This window comes from Electrophorus electricus, chromosome 3, assembly GCF_013358815.1.
Source record: "Electrophorus electricus isolate fEleEle1 chromosome 3, fEleEle1.pri, whole genome shotgun sequence".
NCBI classification, from domain to species: Eukaryota; Metazoa; Chordata; class Actinopteri; order Gymnotiformes; family Gymnotidae; genus Electrophorus; species Electrophorus electricus.
Window position 1 is genome coordinate 11,835,461 of NC_049537.1, and position 22,603 is coordinate 11,858,063.

Here is a 22,603-nt window from a genome sequence, read left to right on the forward strand (position 1 = left end):
CTGTTTATTATCAGTCAGTTTCTAACCACGGAACCACTGCTATGACTGGATATTATTTGGCGGACAGTTCTTAACAGAGCCTGACAATGATGTAATAGATGTATTGTATTGAGTGGTGCACGTGTAGTGAGTGGTACAACTCTTTCAGGCACAGCATTGCTGCTGGTGTCTTTACACATCACTGCCAATGTTGGAATAAGAGTGGTCTGCCACATAAATATCCAACAAACCACTGATGAGTTTGAAAGAACCCAAACACAATTTGTACCAGTGCAAAGAAGCAGATGGATCACAGAATGCACACATTCAAGGTGTTCTTCTAAAGTGTGTTTATCAATGTATAAATTCAGAACATTTTGCAGGCACTCAGTCAAACTGTATTACTATGGCATTATAAGTGTGTGGAGAAAATCTAAGAGTATTGTTCTTTGGTTACACCACCTCCATATGCACCTGTTTCTTTCCTCAGTTTGGACAGAGCACTCATAAAACCATTTCACTGTGAGTTATACTGTGTATGACTATGTACAAATAAACCAAACTTGAACTTTTTTTTTTGTAGGTGCTAAATATTACATAAGAGTATAAAATGTATGATATGTTCTAGCATAGTGATTTAGTATGGGGAGGTACATAGAAAGCAAAGGAAGAAAACCTACCATTCAGACATCATGCTGACTGAATCTGGATAGAAGAAAATGAAATGGAGCTGTTAAACTGTATGTTATTATGGGTTTTATCTTTTGAATTCAAGTGATTCTTTTTTCTTCTGCAGCACATGCAGTTATCAAAGTTTGCTCAACTTCTTTCAAATGTCTTATTGATTCACCAATTTAAAGATGTGCTAAATTCAACCCATAGACCCACTATTGATAACAAATCCAAAGCCTAATAAGAAAAGACAAGTTGTAATACCTAATGACTGTATTTGCTGCAGATTAACATTATTGAGTTCTCTGGTTGACTGCTAGATGAGTTGGTTATGCCAGTACAGTACTGATTGTAGGGACTGAATTTGATTTTTGACTTTGCAGGTCTCCTACTGCCCTGGGTACTGAAAGCCATGTCTGGCATCATATCAGGGAGCTCTGAGGGTGTTCTCCTCTAGCAGAGCATGCCTGTTTCTTGCTCACTGGAAGTCTTGGAAAATATAATAAAGCCTGTTCTTCAAAAAGCACCTGGCAAAAGTCAAAAGCATCTGGACTCTTATACTAATGGCAGGAAACAGAGAGAGGGAAGTTAATATTCTTATAAACTGGCAGCATCTTGATGTGTAATGAAATAATAAATTTGATGGTCACTCACAGTTAAACAATGTTAATCTGCAGTTTCATGTGCTAAAAACCTAAGTAGTGGTTCTCAATTCCAAACCTGGGTGTACAGCACATTTGTGTTGCTGACCTTTCACTGACAAATCTGATTAATCTGTTCAAGTTACCAAACACTTCATTAACCAAGTCAGGAGTGCTAGAACAGGGAACATGCATGGGTTCTCCCAATATAGCAACATCATACTCAGGTTTAAATGGTAGAAAATATCCCTAATGTTGTGTATTTGTATGAATACAGTCAAAAGCTGGCTCTTAACAATTGCCATAACACTGTTCTGACCTTAACATCTGATGGGTCAGGCGATGGATTTTTGAAAAGCTATCTGAGATAAGGCAATAAATGAACATACTTTTCCAAATCCTACCCTGCAGTTTTAGTTCATTTAATTGGTACAGGTACACCTGTGAGCATGTGCTTATATATAACATGCCGTCATCAATGCATTGCTCTGTTCCTGTGCTCTATTTTTTTTTTATCTCACAGCATCTCAGCCATTTTAATCAATTAGTTTCTTCTCCTTCACCCTGTAGTAGGTTATATATGGACAGTATCTTTAAAAGTATTCAAATGTTGGCCCTACATGCTTTTAACAACACTAACCTTCCCTACAAAAATAAGAAAGTATCTAAGGTTTGCTACTGCTGTGTTGATTTTGTATATGAGACTTTGTCTTTAGAGTTCCTTTAACCCCTCACCTAGTCATATATAGCATTATTCATAGCATATATAAACTTGTTAATAAATGTATGTTGTAGTAAGGACTTTTCCACTATAAGGTCTCTGGATGCTTTTGATGAAGCATTTTGTCAAGACCCATGAGACTCCCTCTAAGACATGGTGCATGCCTTTCCTTGGGCTTATAAAGCAATCACTCCACAACCCAGATTGCCTGCTATATACGGCATGCTGTGATTTGCATGTCCAACTACTGGGTACACAATCAGCTGTTCATGTATGTACAAGGAGACCAGAATGCTGAAGAGAGATAGCCATCAAGAAGCAAGGGTCTGTGGTGGAAATGTCTTATGTAAATCACAAATGGTGAGTGTACCTCTGACTTTTTAAAAATTAGACAATATCTTATGAGATCAGAGCTTTGATTACATCTTAGAAAAAGAATGTATGATTAATGTTGAATGTGACTGTTACTTAATGTAATGAATGGCTGAACTCTGTGCTTTGACCCAGCCTTTGTCTGAATCCAGAATATGGAGTGTTTATATAGGAGCAAGTCTAGATATCTAAAGCAACAATAAGAAACATTATCTAGTCTCTTTATTTACTGATAAATGTAGGATAACGTAGGCCTAGTCCCAAATTTCACTGGGGGTTGAGACCAGAATCGGGATACATCTTGCCTCACGTCCCTTCACCTGTATGTCGCTGCTGAAGAAATGTAATTTATCATAATGCTGGGTTGTAACATTGCTCATGTTTCTGCTATAAGGACACAAATGCTTGGACAGATTTGATTGTGAATGCCTTTCCGTCAAGCAAAGTGATGCCTCTACATCTGCTGAGTTTTTCCATTTAGCTAACTAAGTGTCCTTGCAACCTTGATGTGGATGTATTGACTCTAAGTTTGTGCTGGATGTGTTTCTCTGACAGGTGAACTAGAAATGGAAATCAGTGGCTCCTGCTGGCCTTTCCATGCTCGATGGCTGAAATACTCAATGGGATCTGCCTCACATGAAGACTGTAAATGCTTTTACCTATAGTGGGACTGAGAGACAAACATTTTCAGGTCAAAGATGGTATTTTGACCTTGCTAGAGTTTTGTGCAATGTTCATGCCTCGTTAGCTCAATCAATAGTTAGCATGTTCTAAGTTCTAAAAGAACCCTGGCACTTTTTAAAAATATTCCTATTTGACCAGGCTTTCACCTTAATTTAAAAACAGTGGGTTTTTTTAGCACTACTGTACTTTTATTCTGTAATAGCACTTTATTATCCTAATTTTATTTTAAAATTTATTTTACTTTTCATTTCTTCTTTTTAAAACTGTTGTTTTAATCAAGCTTTGAATTCCCATTCTCTTCACAATTTTGAGCTTAATTTTATTCTATTTATATTTTAGCCTTGTAAAGCACTTTGAATGACTTCAGTGTATGAAAGGTTCTATATAAACTTCCCTTGCTTTGCGAAAATCCAGAGAGCACACTGCATTTTGGAATTTTATTTAGAAGGAGCACCATAAAACTAAAAATACAGAATAAAGGCGGAACATTGCTATGAACTGTATTCACAATTTTCAATTACAGTGCACTATGTCTGTCATACTTAACATAAGGGAGGTTTACCAAATGTACTCTTGCTAATATTTTTTAATTATTCAAAAAAACTAGAGTGCAGATTCTTAATTTGTGGTTGTTTCTGTTGATGCATATACAAATATTACAGTCATACAAATATTTTTGGGCTTTATGTGTAATGGCCCCCTCCTTGACTCCTCCCATTAAGCCCATGTAGACTTTCAGCATGTGGCCTTTGCATTTGTATTGTCTTGACTGTGTGTGTGTCTTCCCTCTACCACACCCCCATCTTATTAGTTAATCATCTTTTTCACCTATCCCTTGTCATAGCTCTTGTTAAAGTTTTTTTATTTACCTTATTAGATTTCAGTAAAGACTTACTACTTTGTATATAACATTTCAATAACAGATCAAATGGCAGTACAAAGCACAAACACAGATACAAAAAGACAGACAGAGAGACTCTGACAACATGTTTTATGAACATGAGCAGTCAATCCCATTGTCTTTCAAGATCTCTAGAAAGCACAAAATATTGTCATCTTTCAACACAATTATCTACTCTTTATAATCTTCAGAACGACTCCATCAAAAATCACAAATTATGATTATGATAGGTTTGTACAGTGTGTTATCCTTAGCTGAGATTCTTTTTCAACTTCTGTGCCAATTGTCTCTTCCAATTGCTGTGGTACAGAAATGCCCAGCGTATTAGTAAAAGTAAATTAGGAGAGAATGGGATGTTTTTAGACTACAGAAAATGCTCTGATGTACCTAACATTTCAACTTCCCTTCATCATTCCTGAGTCTGAAGTACTCAGCTGAACTTTCTCCCAAAGATACTTTCAAGCATCAGAACTGAAGCTTTCACATTTCTTTCTGCTGCTGACCTGTGGCTATGGGAATCCAGTGTAGGTAGCAAATAATACTTAATACTTATCAAAAGTTTTATCAGAAATTGCTTAGAAACACTTTGTGTGTGTGTGTGTGTGTGTGTGTGTGTGTGTGTGTGTGTGTGTGTGTGTGTGTGTGTGTGTGTGTGTGTGTGTGTGTGCGGGTGCGTGCATATGTGCATGCGTGAGAGAGAGAGAGAGAGAGAGAGAGAGAGAGAGAGAGAGAGAGAAAGTTGGGTTGTTTCAAAAGGTAAGTCTTCTGTTCCACTTGTGATGAAATCTAACTACTTTTTAAAAGCTAGAAGAAATGGTATGTAAATCTTAATGCTATCTCAGATAAGAGCTGATTACCCATGTTTAACCTGACATCTTCCTTATCTTTCATCTTTCTCTTTTCATCCTCAAAATCTTAGTCATTCCCTAAAGTGACACCCACTTATGTTCTTTACATTTATCACTTTTATCCAGAGTGTACAATTATGACTGAGTACAACTTGAGCCAATGAGAGTTAAGGGCCTTGCTCATGGGCCCAACAGTGGCAACTTGGCACAGGTGGGGCTTTAACCAGCAACTCTCCAAATACAATTCAGACACCTTAACCACTGAGCTGGCCCTGCCACAGGCTGGTCTTTCAAGCTTCTAGTCAAATTTTGTTTGACGTACTATGTACACTGTACACTGTTCTTTCACTCTTCTTCCCTTCTTTTACAGAAAGAGCAACTAAAATTGTGCTACTTAGACTACTTCTACTATACCTTCAAAACAACCTTACCTATATTAATTAATTTCCCATCCTTCTGTGTAAGACTAGATTAATTCAAGTTTTCCATCCAACTTGTATAATTTTTCTTTTTTCCACTTTTACTCTGCAGTTCCATTCATCTGTAATTCCTGTTGTCTGACAGGGAGATGGCGCTGGAGGGGTTTGAAGGTCTGTGGCCTTGTAACGTTGAGTGGTTAGGAGGTGGACTCATGCACGGAGAAGAGCGAGATTTATTATGGGAAAATACAGAATCATAATCGTTTGAACAGTCCAAGCACATAGAGCCAATATGTAAAGCATGGGAAGCAAACCAAAAGAAAAAAAAAACACGATGACAGAAAAAGGGAAAGCAGGCTACAAAAAGGAACACAACTTACACGAGCAAATGAAAAGAGTTAGCATTAGAGTTTTACACTGACAATTATGAACAGTGAACACTACAGCGACATAGATTCTCTCTCTCTCTCTCTCTCCCTCTCTCTCTCTCACATTCACTCACACACACACACACACACACACACACACACACACACACACACACACACACACACACACACACACAGGGGCTAGGATTTAACACAATGACCAGCCAAGCAAACACTGCACAAGACATGTTTTAAATACACATATTAATAAGAATTTAACAGGACACAGGTGCTACAAATGAAGGGCAGAGGAAACGAAACACAGAAGCAAAACAAATACATGAGACAGGGTAACCATGACAATATGGACACTAGGAGGGGCCAAACGTGACAGGCCTTGAGCCTTCCCCAGGGCCACACAGTCTCTACTTCTCATGGAATGTTCTGGGCTCTCATCTGTCACTGCCCTTGCTGATTGTTTCAGTTTGTAAGGTTGCAATACATGCTTCTTCCTTTGCTTTTTACCCTCTGGGTATATCTCCATCCACACCTGATAAGGAAATGTTCTTTCAGTTCTTTTCTGCTCTGTCCGCAAGGGGTGAAATGAGTGCTTTTGAAAGTTGGTGTGATGTGTCAGGAACACCAACTTCCCAGACATCAATTCACTGTAGGGTGTTCTGTCCTTAAAAGGAACTGGGTATAATTTAAACAGACAACATGCCAAGGTCTGAATCAAAGAGGAAGGAAAGTAAGCACTACTCCTGCTACAAATTATTCTGAATTGGCTGGATTAAAGACATAAACACAGAGCCAAAGTTTTAACTTTCTAAAATATATGTGGGGATGAACAACACTTACCACAGTGGGATCCTTGGCATATCAAAATCCCCACAAAGCCTTATATCAGAGCTTACAGACATTAAAAGACTACACTATTTGAATCAACATAGGAGGAGATTCAATGCCCATTACTGTAAATAGCACAGTGGTAAGTTATGCAGCATTAGGGTCGCTACTACAAATATATGAAAAGGGGGCTAAGCCCCCCATGAGAACTGCAACAATAGAAAAAGAACCATCCATTAACTCCTGACCAAAATGCAGCATTGTTTAATGCAAAAGTTGCTTTTAGTTTGCTTTTAAGTAACGTTACATTAGCATTTGTTCATCAATCATCAGGGTTCCTCTGTCAATATCATTTCAGACATTTGTAATAGACATTCAAATTATGTATTCTCAGCCTTCATGAAAATTCTCAGACACAGAGACATTCTGTCTCACACATTGTGCGACACAAATGTTTAGCAAAGCAGTGTATCACGATAGTCAATGGCAGAGACGTCAATGAGAATTGTCAATGGGGGTCTAAGCTCTCCAGGAGATTAGCAAAAGTAAAAAATTTTAAAAAGAACAAGCCCTCCATTAACACCTGCCCTACATGTAGAATTGTTTAATACAAGTAATTTTTAATTTGCCTTTTGGGTAATGTTACTTTAGCATTTGTTCATTGGTCCTCAGCTAGTTCCTCTGTATTTTCACTAGCATGTCAATGTGATTTCATTTTGGACAATTTTAATAGACATCCAAATTATGTATTTTCTTTACTTTTATATTCAAGTTATACAGTCTTCAGCATTCTCTAACACAGAAATCCTGTCTCACACATAGTGCGATACAACATGATTGAAATTTTAGCATAGCAGTTCAGAGTGAACGGTAATGGTGTCACAGACTGCCTAAACATTAAATCTTTCACACTCAACTTGTGGTTCCGGTTTCAGGGCAGTTGTATGGCAGCATCACCTGTCCCAGGTCCAATGGCCCCTTTTTCTCAGTATATTGTAAATCTGGAGACACAATGGCACAGTTGAATAAGATAAGGTTGAATAAGGGGCTAAAGAACATTTAAGGGAGCTATAGCCCCATAGAACAGGCCTAATGATGCCCCTATATAGTATCATTAGGCTGTACATCAGATTTTAATTTCTGGTCTTTGGTCTCTGTGTAATTAATGTGGGTCAGTCCACATATTGAGGCACCACTATTGATCTGAACAAAACCACAAAAGGACAGAGATAGCCCATGTGCACACTACTACTTTAGAATAAAATAATATTCCAATGTGGCTGCAATTAGGAAAACAAAAAAAAAACTAGTGTCCTCCAATAATGGGGACAGATTCTATAATTTTATTTCTCTATATCTAAACATTGTACATTCTATCAATTAGAATTCCAGATTACATTGCACATAATCAGACAGAGGCTTGGAGAGGGCAGTGTCAGTGATATATCTTGTAGTAGAACTCTGCCTTTAGAGAATAATAAGTTCTATCTATTCTCTCTGTATTCTATGTATCTTCTATAGTGTATTAAGTCTAGAGGATCTCCTGCTCTTGGAAAATGGGTGTTTAATCCTGGTCTAATAGACACAGTGGAATATATTAATGATTATGTGTCTGCCTGGACTAAAGCTAATCTATCTATTATCTTACTGAATGCTTGCCCTTTTAAAATGATTCTGTTTTGTGATACCCCACTATTGAAACTGTCAATTCTGTAAAATTGAACAACATGTCAGTGTTAATGGTGTTAACAAAGTCATTCAAACACAGACTGAAGACCCACCTATTTGTGGAATATTTAAAAGACCACTGAACCTGCTCCTATGTTGACTAACTGAAACTCTAGTACTTATTGTAGAGTATTGTTTATTACACTTATTGTTGTCTGTTATAGAGCTTATGTGCCTTTCACTTCTAGGCACCAGCATTGATCCCTGTATTTTAATAGCATTCTAGTTCAATGGTATCTTGGACTCTAACCTGCTGTACTGGCTAGGATACATTCTATGAGTAAATGAATCTGGATAAGAGTGTCTGCTAAATGCTGTAAATGTAAACGTTATATCTCATGGATAGGCACATAGGAGAGTTCATTTCAAAATAATTTGGTGACTCTATAAAACTTATAAAGGTTACAAAGAGGTTACAAATCATAATATGTACTACGTGTTAAAATTAAAAACAGGTTATGTACACCTATTAGAAAGTACAAAAATGTACCAAAACCTCAAACAGTGAGTAAAACAACATAACTTTTTTCTAATATTTTTAAAACAAGTGCTGAGGCACTTTCCTGGAAAAGAAATAGAAATAGAAGAAATAGCACTAGTCCTTTATTAGAATTTTTCATGGGCTTTTATAATGACACACTTGTGCTCAGAGTCTCTGAACAAAATCATCATAACAGTAACCCGGAAAAAAAACAAAAACATTTTGCTCAGAGACTGTGTACAACTATTACACTGAAAGAGTCATTTGGAATGTGGATAATATTCAGCCATTACAGGGGAACTGTGCTCAGCCATGATATTCAGAAATCACATGTCATTTGGACATTCTGGAGATGTACTTGCAATGTTGTTGTGGACAGCATTGGCAACAATATGATCATCAGTAGTTTTATTTCATTTGAGTTAAAATGAAGTCCAGTAAGTAGTCCATTCTGAGATGAAATTCTGCATACAAACGTTAAATTTGAATATAATTGCCTAAACATTCTTGCCTCCTTTGACTCCTTTAGAAGCTGTATGGTTAGGGTTGCAGATTAGGGGGGGGGGGGGGGGGGTAAATCTCTCAGTTAATCTTTGAAATAGTGCATGAAAAGCCCAGGATGACAGTTGTTTAGGAAATACTAGATCCAGCATGCTTAATTACAACTACCATGCCACACTGTCACTAAGGTCTTACATTTTACCAATTCCAATACTTAACTGAACCCTAATGGATTCTATAAATAGTGTAAATGCTTGAGATAGAAAAATCCTACCAATGGCTGGAAAAGGCTGGATTGAAAGAATAATCTCTGAATACAAGACCAAAAGAGGCTGGTAAGGCTGGTAAAACCCCAGATGCAGACTATGCAATGATGCCCCTGAGACAATCCCACACATAACAATGGGATGCAAGATGCAGAGGCAGAGCACACATGGAACCAAGTGGCTGGCATAATATACAAAAACATCTGTGCCAAATATGGGCTTGAAGTTCTAAGGTGGATACACCCCCAAAGGTGGTAGAGAATGACCATGCAAAGATCCTGTGGGATTTCCAGACACAGGCAAAATGGTAATGACTAATCAAGTAGTAGTACATAGTAGGGTAGTAAAAATAGAATACAAATTATCCTTCTGATAAAACTTTGACCGGGTCAGGGTGGGCTTTCTCTCACCCCCAAGCCATGGACAGGGGACAGGACCCCATGTTGCTGAGCATTCCCTTCCCCCTCTTCTTAGGTGTCATAAAAACCAAAGCTTGGAATGTGGGAAGCTATTACCAGCCTGGTTATATTTCAAGGAACTGTGACCATAAATTCCATCAGATTCAAACACTTACCGCCAACTTTTCTCATCACACAGAAATATGTTCACAGAAATATATGTTTCTCTTTCCCACAGATTCACAAAGTAACTACTTGCCATTTAACTTACTATTAAAGTAGCCAAGTAATGTATGGCTATTTTAATATTATGTCTAAATTGTGGCTTTTGCTCCTATTATTTGATATGCATCTATTGTTTCATTATTCTGTTCCTTATCTTTTCCTTATTCATTTGTACTATTCAACCAAATCACTTTATTTGTATGTTGCTTGTCTCATGCTTATTGTAAACAAAGTGTTAATCACTCATACTTGTGTTTACTAGAAATCTCACATGAACCAATTAGACAATATATTAAATTCAGTAGTTTGTAATTTCTAGAAAATAGGAAAGTAATAAAGTTGAATATCCAATAGCTCCACCCATCCTAGGGTTTGGTTTACAAACTTCATTCTAAGACCAGGAGGCAAAAATTGTTAGTAAATGTTTAATTTGCTTTGTTTAATTGATTCATGGTGGGTCCTATGAATCCCTGCATTCCTCTATGTCCTAAGGAATTATTCCACCCCCCACCACCCCCCCTTCGATAAAACGAAGGCTGTTGAATATACATGAACCAGACATGCCCTGTCCCCCAATATATACCTAGAAAGTCTGACCCCTTTTCAGTCTGGTTCAAGATATGAAATGCAATGAGACCCACAAAAGGGTGTCTCCCCACCCCCACCCAGCCCCTAGAACTCTGTGAGGGAAAATCAAGACTCAAAATTTAATTTTGAACTAAGTCAATAGCCTCTTGCTAAGTGGTAAGAAAGACTCAAATGTCATGTTATCTTATTTTTCATCTTTCGTTGTTTGTTTGTTTACTAATCTCTTATCATTAGTTTGTATTCATCAGAATGAGCTCATCACAGCTTATATCAAGCAAACTTGCCTGGTTGTGTTGATTAACACTCGAGTTCCATTGTCCTGCTTGCAAAAAATACAAAACTCCTGCTTTGAAAAGGCCTTTGGTTTGATGGAAAATGGACACTCTGTCTCAGTATGCCATCCCAGCAGCTCAAAGGAAGATGGACACTCTTTCTCAGTGCCATCCAGACGGCTTCAACAGAAAACAGGCACTCTCCCTTAGTGCCGCCCATACAGTTTTACATGGTTGAGCACCAGCGAGTCATAACAAAAGACATTTCCCCTTTTACATTACCAATTGGTGTCTGTAATAACTTTATTGCTTATGCATCAAATTAGATCAGTTAACCCTTTTCCTTGCATCTGTGATACAGCCACTTCAATCCTATAATTAGTTCTCCCTCTGACTTTTTCACAGTGGTTTCCCTGTTTTTTCCTGAGTCTTCTGTTATACATTTAGTCATGCTCTTTCTCCATGAATCTCATGGTTAATAAGTTTCAGCTGTTGGTGTTTGTTTGGTTGATAAGTAGATTGCCCTAAATGTAATGTAATGTCCGGTTGGTCATTCCCAGAGGTTGCTTAAAGCACTGTTCGTTTTCTCTTTTTTTCTTTCTTTCTTTTCTTATTCTAGTTAGCTACCTTTATCCACCACGAGTCACTTATGTTCATTTTGGTTTTGGTGCATTGTTGCTTGTTTATTTATTATAGTGATTTTAGTGAACTCAATACTTCTGGTTCTTGGTAGAATCTTAGTCAGTGATTGCTATGCACATTTTTCCTATCTCTACTTATTCAGTAAACATACCTTAATTATTTCATCTGTGAGTCAAAAGTGATATTCTGTTTGGTAGACAAGAAATAATCACTTATCGAACTAGCAGCTTTCATGAGTTGAGATTTAATTATTAATCATTATTATTAATAAATTAATTAAAATTAATACATTTTCCCTGTTAATCAGGCTGGTGCTCTAATTAACCTTTTCAACTGTGACTGACAAGTTATTAAAGTGTTAAAACTGCTATAGTAGTTATGGATAAACAGCCTGTGATGGATATACAGCAGATCAACAGCAGAGGGTTGTAGTGATAGATGTAGCAATCCCAAAAGATTGCAACATCAGGTACAATGAAAACGAAAAACCTGTGAAATACAAAGGGCTGAGAGAAGAGCTGGAAAAGATGTGGAAGGTGAAGGCAACAGTGGTTCCTGTAGTAATCAGAGCACTAGTGGCTGTGACCCTCAAACTGGGAGAATGGCTCCAGCAGTTCCCAAGAACAACATCTGAGATCTCCAACCAGAAGAGTGCAGTCTTTAGAACAGCTAAGATGCTGCACAGGACCCCCAACTTGAAGGAAAAAGACTGTTTGGGGAGAGCGAGTGGGGAATTTTGACACACACACACATACACACACGCACACACACACACACACACACACACACACACACACACACACACACACACACACACACACACATATACACTGCCTGGCCAAAAAACACACTCTAATATTTCATTGCACCACCTTTAGCTTTTATTATGGAACGCATTTGGTCTGCAATGTTACAACATCTATTTCTGTCCAGACTTGCATTAATTTTTCCCCAAGATCTTGTATTGCTGATAGGAGATTTGGACCACTGCGCAAAGTCTTCTTCAGCACATCCCAAAGATTCTCAATGGGGTTCAGGTCTGGACTCTGTGGTGGCCAATCCATGTGTGAAAATGATGTTTCATGTTCCCTGAGCCACTCTTTCACAATTTGAGCCTGATGAATCCTGGCATTGTCATCTTGGAATATGCTCGTGCCATCAGGGAAGAAAAAATCCATTGATGGAATAACCTGGTCGTTCAGTATATTCAAGTAGTCAGCTGACCTCATTCCTTGGGTACATAACATTGCTGAACCTAGACCTGACCAATTGCAGCAACCCCAGATCATAGCACTGCCCCCACAGGCTTGTACGTTAGGCACTACGCATGATGGGTGCATCACTTCAGCCGCATCTCTTCTTACCCTGATGCACCCATCACTCTGGAACAGGGTAAATCTGGACTCATCAGACCACATGACCTTCTTCCTTTGCTCTAGAGTCCAATCTTTATGCTCCCTAGCAAATTGAAGACATTTTTGCCAGTTAGCTTCACTGACAAGTGGTTTTCTTAAGGCTACACAGCTGTTTAGTCCCAATCTCTTGAGTTCCCTTCACACTGTGCACGTGGAAATGCTCTTACTTTCACTATTAAACATATCCCTGAGTTCTACTGTTGTTTTTCTATGATTTGATTTCACCACATGTTTAAGTGATCGCCGATCACGATCATTCAAGATTTTTTTCCAACCACATTCCTTCCTCAAAGATGATGCTTCCCCATTATCCTTCTACTTTTTAATAATGCATTGGACAGTTCTTAACCCGATTTTAGTAGTTTCAGCAATCTCCTTAGATGTTTTTCTCTGTTTGATGCATGCCAATAATTTGACCCTTCAGGAACAGATTAACATCTTTTCCACAACCACAGGATGTGTCTTTCGATATGGTTGTTTAACAAATGAGAAGCTACTCATTGCATCAGTTAGGGTAAAATAACTTGTTGCCAGCTGAAACATAATCACCCATGCAGTAATTATCCTATATATATATATATATATATATATATATATATATATATATATATATATATATATATATATATATATATATATATATATATATATATATATATACACACACACACACACACACACATATATATATATATACACACACACACACACACACACACACACACACACATATATATATATATATATATATATATATATATATATATATATATATATATATACACACACACACACACACACACACACACATATATATATATATATACACACACACACACACACACACACACACACACACACACATATATATATATATATATATATATATATATATATATATATATATATAGAAAAATTAATGTGAACATGATGAAGTAGGGACAGGATGTTACTTCAGCTGAACATGTGCTTGCAATTGGAATTCAGGGACAAACAAAAATTGGCTTATATTAAACACATGACCCCCCGATTACTGCAAAGAAGCCACTAAAACAACCAAAGTAACTGTTGCCTGAGGGGTATGCCTATTTAGTCGTGACTTTTAGGAAAATCTTTCTAAATTAAAAACTGAAACATTTTTTTTTTCTCTCGAAACATAAACTTAGTGGCTTGCAATGCACAATGCACAAAGTGCAACACAGCCGCCACCTTGTGGGACAAATAAACTTTTATGCATTTGGACAAGTATTATAACAAATTCAGCATGTATAATGTCACTGTTTTTTTCCTTTTTTTCTTCTTTTTTGTAAACAGTGATCTTGGTGATGGAGAGAAAGCATATGGGCAACATTACAACATAAGAGAAAGCATATGGGCAACATTACATTTTATTTTTTACATTCTATCCAATATGTAGCTCCTTTAGACAGTTTTCTTGCACAGGTTGAGAGCGTCATGTTTACTGGGCTTGTCAGGACAAGCAGCTAGCAGAACAAATGGGTTAATTAACTACGGGTATTTAAAAACTTTCCACTACATAAAACAACACATTTTGCGATATCACATAGTGTTGTTGTTGTTTCTATTATTGTATTATCATATCTTAATAAATAATTTTCACCAAAAATTTCAAACAGAATAATTCAAGAAATCTACACCTCCAGATATACGAGTTGTGCTCGTAACATTGAACTTGTATACTTTGGTAATTCACTTCTCGGAAGCATAACAAGATTCACGGAAATGATCCGAAGACCTTAGCTTTACATTCTGTGGGTTCTCCACAACATCTCGCTCATGCAGTGACAGTGGCTGGTGAAAGGCTTTGAAATCTCCTTGGCAACTTCCTCAGCGGGCAGGAATGGCTCTTAATCTTGAATGCATTATCGTTGTCTCCTAGCAAATTTCAAAACATTCGTTTAGGTATAAAATATTAATTTAATATATTTTAAAATAAATTATTATTATTATAATTCGTTTTGTTTGTTTTATTGCGAAATTGAGTTATTGTGCAATAGGCTACAGTTTGCGTTTGTATTAATGTTTCAGGTAGCTCACAATGTGAAGAAAATCAAGAAACAAAAAAACATAAACAGACATCCTTAAAACGTTCTATTTTTTACGATCTTAGTTAAGATTAAACACTTGGAAGTAGTTTAAATGTACAGTAATTAAAGACATTTTTGTAGTTATCATTCTTACGCTGTAGCCCAGTACTGGTTGTAAAATCGATGAGACTGTGATAGCCTAAAGGTTAGAGTTTAATTTTACCTACGTGACTACGCACGCATTACAAGGAACTGTCGCCTTTAAGTCACTATGACTAATCTATACAGTTTCGTAAAACGCTTATCGGTCATCAGTAAGCACTACTACGGCATAAACCAACCTGTTATCGCCAACGCCCTCCTACTTCCACCTTCTACTCCTAAATATGGTAAACTTGTGTGACGTTGGCTAGCTTCCTTCTGTTTAGCTTACTTCTCGTTTAAAACCAGCTTACTTCTCCGTTTAGATTGTGGTCCATTGACAGCGACAGCTGCACAAACTTTACAGAATGATTTGGATAACAGGGTTACTCTTAACTGGACTTCTCGCTATGTTTTACATCTACATGAGGCGCACAAGGTGAGTCTGAGGCACACCCCGCAATAAGTTGTTTGTTATGTACTGTGTCCGACTTCGTTCAGGTTTTGTGTGCTGCAGGCATTTATATGAATATAGTTGTTTAGCCTGCACCTGTTACGCGACTTGTTGCTGTTAAAAGCTATTTTACTGGGATGAGAAATAGAATGTGCTTTACGTTTCTGAAGACGGAGAAACGAGCCCCCACTGGACAGAGGGAGGATTCCTTGGCTTGGACATGCTCTTGAGTTTAAGAACGATGCTGCCCAGTTTTTAACACGGATGAAACAAAATCATGGAGACATCTTTACAGTGAGAAAGTGTTGTTTGTTTGTTTGTTTACTTGCTTGTTTGTTTCAGATGGAGGTTTATCTGCGTTTTGTTGTTGTTTTTAATCTGTGTATTTCTTGGTCATTATTTTGCCCTCCACACAGTACAATAAGGAATTAAACATATTTTGAGACTTCACTAGCTTTACTGCTTTTGTAGTAGACCTGTTGTTATTACTGTCCAATTTGGAGACCCCTTATAGCATCACACATATACCAGTATTGCAATTCTAATTAGCATTTTATACATTTACAGTTTTGCAAAACACCACAAACACTCATAAACTACAGTGTGTCAGAATGTTTCAGTAAGTAAGCACTTAGAAACCATGCCATGACTGCACTTTATGTTACTGCTATATAACAGAATTTGAACCAACACCATATTTATTTGTGCCAGCTATTAAACCAGTTATGTGGGTTGTACCTCTCTTTTTGCTATGGTGTAGTAATGTTTGATGAAGAGTTCAGTTCATTTCTTATCTTTACAGATACAATGCAAAGTACCTGTTAATGTTGATGTGTTGCTAGCAATGTGAGGAAATTATGACATGTAGTTCCTGATACAAATGGTCCACTGAAATGGAACAACATACTGTAAACTTTAAATATTGCAACTTCAGCGTATTCATGTTAAAGGTTTTTTAGTTGATGCTGTGAGGACATATTCCAATTTGACAATTTTTACAGTCTGTGCTTTTGACCTATAGGTGTGTGTAGCTGGGAATTACGTGACTGTACTGCTGGATTCGAACTGCTATGATGCTGTCCTTGCGGACACACACTCCCTGGATCTCACTCCCTATGCTCAGCTTCTGATGGAGAGGATCTTCAGCCTTCATCTGCCTAATCATGATCCAGTATCTGAGAAGAAGAGGGTAGCACTGTAAGAATCTGAGATGGCACCTGATTCAACATTCCCTCCCCTATTTTCTTTTATTTGATGTTTTTTAATTCAATTCAAGTTTGAAATTCTAACACCATCAAAGGCACACAACACTTTTGTGGCATTGCTGTGTTTGTTTATTAGGTTTGTTTATTAGGCAATGCATTTACCAACCATCCAACATACTGTTCATTAATGAAGACTATCACAGCCAGTATGTTAGAGCTGAAGATGCAGACAAGCTTGCAAGATTTATTGTAAATGAATGAATATTAATGAATGTGTATGTTATGTTTGTTTCATCACTCACAAGTCAATGTGTGTATGTATTTTTGCACATTTCCAGATATTTTAAGGAGCCTAATTTATCTCAAATCTGCATTTCAATGCAAAAAAACCTGCACTTCCTTATGACATCAGAAATAACCCAGGAAACAGCTGAGTGGAAAAAGGACAAACTCTTCAGCTTCTGTTACACCTTGCTCTTCAAGTATATTCACTTTTATCACTCATATATATCTTTAAAATACACACATGGAACCCAAATGTAGTATCCAATTAGCAATGTTGCCTGTACATAGACAAAGAACTTTCCCACCCATAAGTGTAATAATTTGGCTGAACACTTATGCTTGCTTACATAATTGGAAAATCCATAAATATTAGCTCATACTTTTACAGGGTGTGGCTTCCACTTACACAGTGTTATGTAGGTCAGTGGAGCTCAATACAGCAGCAATGATACTCTTAAACGTGTGAAAGATTTTATGTACTGAATGTTGGTAAGGCCTTAAAAGAAAATGTATTGCATTATTAGTTAATTCAGTAGTCATTAATTTTCTGTTATGTTTTTCGTATACACATCTCTTTCTCTGTGTCTCTAGGGCTGGTTATCTTACTCTCTTTGGCACAGCTAATAATAACAGTGCTACATTAACTGAGGTTTATGAGGAATTTCGGCAGTTCGACAAGCTTCTGGTTAAACTAGCACGACAGACCTTGCCAAGAGGTAATTTAGCAAAAAATTAAGAAACTACAGAAGGAGTCACTGTCATTGGAAAAAGGTGGAACTTTTGTAACATGAAAATAATAGCTGTTCCTTCTCTGGGGCATGTCATATCTCATTTCATGTGTCACCTAATTGCACATATAAAAAACTGTGTGTGTGTGTGTGTGTGTGTGTGTGTGTTAGATGAGAGAAGAATTGCCAGCTCAGCACAAGAGCGACTATGGGAACTTTTGTGCCCAGCCTACTTAATCAAGGGAGCTGAGGCCCAGTCCTGGCTACAGACCTACTTGGTGCAGCTGGAGCAGCTGGGCCTCGACACTAATATGCAACAGCGAGCCATGCTGTTCCAGCTGTGGGTCACACAGGTGAGCAGTGTTTGTGCACATGCTGCCATTACAAACACACACCTACACACAGTCGATTTGTGTGCTAGAATTTCTTCGACCGGTCTCTCCATTATCTTGGAGCCAAAACAGTACACAGACAAGATAGAAGGACAGAGAGGCCTGTAATGTCATGGAAGTTTTTGTCATTCTGAACCTGGAAGGAATGTGTGGTGACTCATTTGATGATGGGCCTAGAGAACTTGACACAACAGAAATGTGTAAACTGTGAATATGCTACCTGAAACACTGATCATTCAACTGTAAATCACAAAGTTTAGATATAATCTTTAATTACATTTGTCAAAAGTTAAATAAATATACATTCAAAGAACATTACAGTCAGACACAAACCTTCCAGTATGAAATCCCATTTGGACATTTTAAAAACCACAAACATCTTAACACATTTACATATGATCCAAAGCAGTATAACTGAACCAAACATCTTGGTGAAAGCTATTCTTAAAACTATTTAAATCATGAGCATTATTTGCAGGACCATAGTAAGAATGCTGTTGCAATGAATTTCTCAGCCACATGAAGGCAGTAAAAACTGTGGCAAACATCAGTCATGACTGATCTCATCATATTTTTACTCCATCTGCTCATTCCTTTGTCCATTTGCACACGCGGAGAGTGTGAAACAGCACATCACTCCACAGTGTGCGTTTTAACTGGTCTGGATGTGCTGATGAACATGCTGGAGCTTGAATGAAACGTGATACTGCATCTCACCGCTTACAGGCTTCAGCAAACAAATAACAAAAAAAACAAAACCATCCTGCCAATATCGCTGCGTCATGCCAGCTTTGGAGACAGAGACGGAGCACACTACACTCTCTGCAGCCACTTCCAGATGTGCTGTTTTTCCTTGGCCCATAAATTCACCCATGAGCCCACCACAGTTATTACAGAATGGGACTGACACATCTTACACACTTTTGTGGATTAGTGTCAGAGACAAGGAACTGGGTTGTGGGAAAGTTCCATGGACGTGGGCAGAGACATAATTCTTTTTCATTACTTGTACGTCTATTTATGGATATAATTCAATTTTCTCAGACATTCTGGTGAAATTATACTTTTTTTGCAAGGTGCCATAAGTACCATTTGCTGTTTACAAGGAAACGGTGAAGTCAGAGTTAACAAGGAGAACAGGAAACGGCCAAGTCAGAGTTAAAATCATTTTGTAATGTCTATAATGAGCCTGTGTATATGTATATAAAGTGTAATGCAGGACCAGCTGCATTCTGGATGCTGGGCTTCTTGCTCACCCACCCTGAGGCTCTGAGAGCCGTTAGAGAAGAGCTACAAGGCCTGAAGCACCCGTTGAGCAAAAGAGAAAACACACCAGTGTTCAGTAAGTCTTGCCTAATCAAGTGAAAACCACCTCAAGCTTATTCAGGACTCTTATTGTAGTTCTATTAAACATGTAGTTCTATTAACATATTTTTTTGAAATAATGAAATCAGTATGAACCGGAGCCGTGAGACATCCATTGCCATGCTGTTTGTAGACAGTGCCCTGAACGAGACGTTGCGGCTCACTGCAGCAGCACTCATCGTGAGAGAAGTGATGTATGATAAAATGGTTCGCTTGAGCAGTGGCCAAGAACACCTCCTGAGGCGAGGAGACCGCCTCTGTATCTTCCCCTTCCTCAGTCCACAAATGGACCCTCAGATCCACCATGAGCCAGAGGTAGCCTATGTTCCCATTCCTCCTTTTACCTATTTCCTGCAGGCCGGATAATACATTTTGAATCAGTAGCCCAACACTCTAGAAGTTTAATGTAATCTGTTCACTCAAAAATGAATTCATCTTTTTTTATGAATGTGATTGAAAAATACAGTTGTCATTAAGCATCGATAATTAATAGAAATCTGTGGGACTGTTTTACACCCTCATCTCAAAAGCAAGTAAACCATTCTATTCTAAATGCCAACTGAAAAATGTGCATTTAGACACTGGTAACATGTCAGTTTCAGAAAGTGCACAGTATTGGAAAAGATTATTTTGATGATAATCCTGGCAAACAAGATCAGTTTAAATGCTATAAAGTCTGGATACATTAATCTGACACCATGATTTAGTATTAGGCTCTAAAACCGTGATGTGTAGTTGAAACTGGTGCTAAAAGGAGTAAGCCTAATTATTTTTTAATTTACCTCAAAACTAGATTAAAAATGCATTTTAGAGATAGGCTTAATTATATGTAAGTATAAGTTGGTTTTTGCATGGAATGTTTAGCTGTTTTGATTTAATTTGTTTTGAGTTAATCTCATTAATATTATTAAGTAGCATTTCAAGCAAATACAGCACAATTTGTGTTCTGAATCCATGTTCACTTTAAAACAATTTTGTCATTAATGCAGTTGACTATTCATTAGTCTTTACATAATTGCGAAAATACCCTACTCATCATTGTTTAAAGAAATAATCCATCCTTCTCCTATCTAAAAATGCTGGATTTCTAAATCCACATCAGCATGAGCCTGACTTACTGTGTAAAGGAACACTGCAAGCTATGTTCAGTGGTGTTCAGTGGTGTTCAAGTGTGAGCTCTGTTTGCGTCTACTGCTGTTTTTGTTTGGGTTTTTTTTTTTTTTTTTTTTTTAGAAGTTCAAGTTTGACCGCTTCCTAAATGCTGACGGCACAGAGAAGCAGGACTTCTTTAAGGAAGGTCTGAGGATGAGGTACGGCAACATGCCTTGGGGAACCGGCAGCAACTTATGTCCAGGCCGCCATTTTGCTGTTAGTGCTTTAAAACAGTGAGTATGACCCCCATCCATCAGAATGTGTTTACTACACTAATGTCATGCTTTTAAAGAGTCTTAAATGGTTCCTCAGAGAATAATCATAACACATAAGAGCACCATATGTTATTTAGGATCATCGTCCTACCTTCATTATTTATTATTGCGTAAATCATTTAGAGGTAATGCTTCATCTCAGCATGAGAGTGGAGAGAGTATATGCATTTGCTCCAGTTTGATATGTTTAATTTCTGAATGTGTTTGACCCTTTCAGCTTTGTGTTCATGATCCTGACACGCTTTCACCTGGAGCTGTGCGATGGCAACGCGAACATGCCAGTTGTGGATACCAGCCGCTATGGGTTCGGGATACTCCACCCAGCTGGGGATTTAGAAATCCGCTTCAAACCCAGGGAGTGATTCTATGATATCTCCACAATCAACGCTGTACATAATTCGGTAGCTTCACTGTTTATTTAAGAATGTGTACTCGTATGTTCATCTGTTTTGTACAACCATTTTGCCTGTTATTTATTTGATTAATAAACCATGTTTTGTTGTGTATTAACTCTCCTCTTTTATGTGGTGTATTGAGTCTATTAGTTAATGTGGTAGTATTTTAAAGTCATGTCAGGCCTAAACCCCAGGATTATCTTAAGTGCTTGTGATTTTTGCCTCTCAGCTCTTCAAATGTTTTATTGCACAATCAGAAACGGCTGCTCAGTTAAGTGTGAACATTTTGCTTAAATCGCGGAGACAACAGGTTAACTTTTTAGACTGAACTAGTGGGCACTAAAATTGGTCACCTATGTACTTGACTTGGCGTGACCATAAAATAAGGCCATACTGAAATATTAGCGCAGGTATGTGTACTCGAACTATTTATAAACCTATGTCAAACGGATACAAAAAAACATCATAGATGATTTGAAGATTAAGCTACATTTGCATATGTTGCCATCGCCTCCGTCGCCATTTTCACTGAGGTTACTCGCTGTGGCGTAAAGCAGGAGCAGTTCCAAAAGCGTACTGCTTCTGGATGGCAAGGGTTAAACGCGCGCGCCCTCCTTCTGCCGCTGGGCGGTAGGGCAACGGAGAGCCAGCCATCTGCAAGCGAAGCAGCTGTCCCGTCTGACTCCACGCAACAGCCGCGAGAAATCGGCTCCAGAGAATCGTGTAGATTCACAACAAGACTTGTTGATCTTTTTTTTTTTCTATGAAAATAAGCGATGATGTGCAGAGTGCAGGTACGCTCAGCGTCCAAATATGTCCGGGTCGGAGGAGAGAGGTTCTCCGTATAGGCTTTATTTCATATCGGATAGTGGGATAAAGCAGTGACGTTTCTCCTTTTTTCCTTCTTATTTATATGCTTGTACATCGTTCTAATTAAAAGTCTTCATAAATTAAGGTATGTTTTGTTATAACTTTTCCCTATAAGTTATTATTAGTAGTAGTATTATTAGTATTATTAGTATTATTGTCGTTGTTGTTGTTATTATTATTGTTGTTGTTGTTGTCTCTTTCAATGTTAACGGGTACTAAAACAAGGAATTACACACCTTGTCCTAGACGTTAATATGGTGAAACAAGTAAAACCCAAAAAGTGTTGTATATAAAGACTGAGTGACGTTTGACGCGTAATGTTTCAA

General features: G+C 37.7%; 1 protein-coding gene across 1 annotated transcript; it reads left to right on the forward strand.

The window, feature by feature from the left end:
- The first annotated feature begins 15,478 nt into the window (after window positions 1–15,478).
- On the forward strand, window positions 15,479–21,496 carry ptgis (prostaglandin I2 (prostacyclin) synthase). Its single transcript, XM_027010948.2, has 10 exons — window positions 15,479–15,595; window positions 15,781–15,904; window positions 16,632–16,807; window positions 17,154–17,297; window positions 17,692–17,816; window positions 18,000–18,181; window positions 19,430–19,562; window positions 19,719–19,900; window positions 20,819–20,970; window positions 21,230–21,496. The coding sequence occupies exons 1-10, from the start codon at window positions 15,525–15,527 to the stop codon at window positions 21,372–21,374; spliced, it is 1,434 nt and encodes a 477-aa protein (XP_026866749.2). The 5' UTR covers window positions 15,479–15,524; the 3' UTR covers window positions 21,375–21,496.
- Window positions 21,497–22,603: the final 1,107 nt, after the last annotated feature.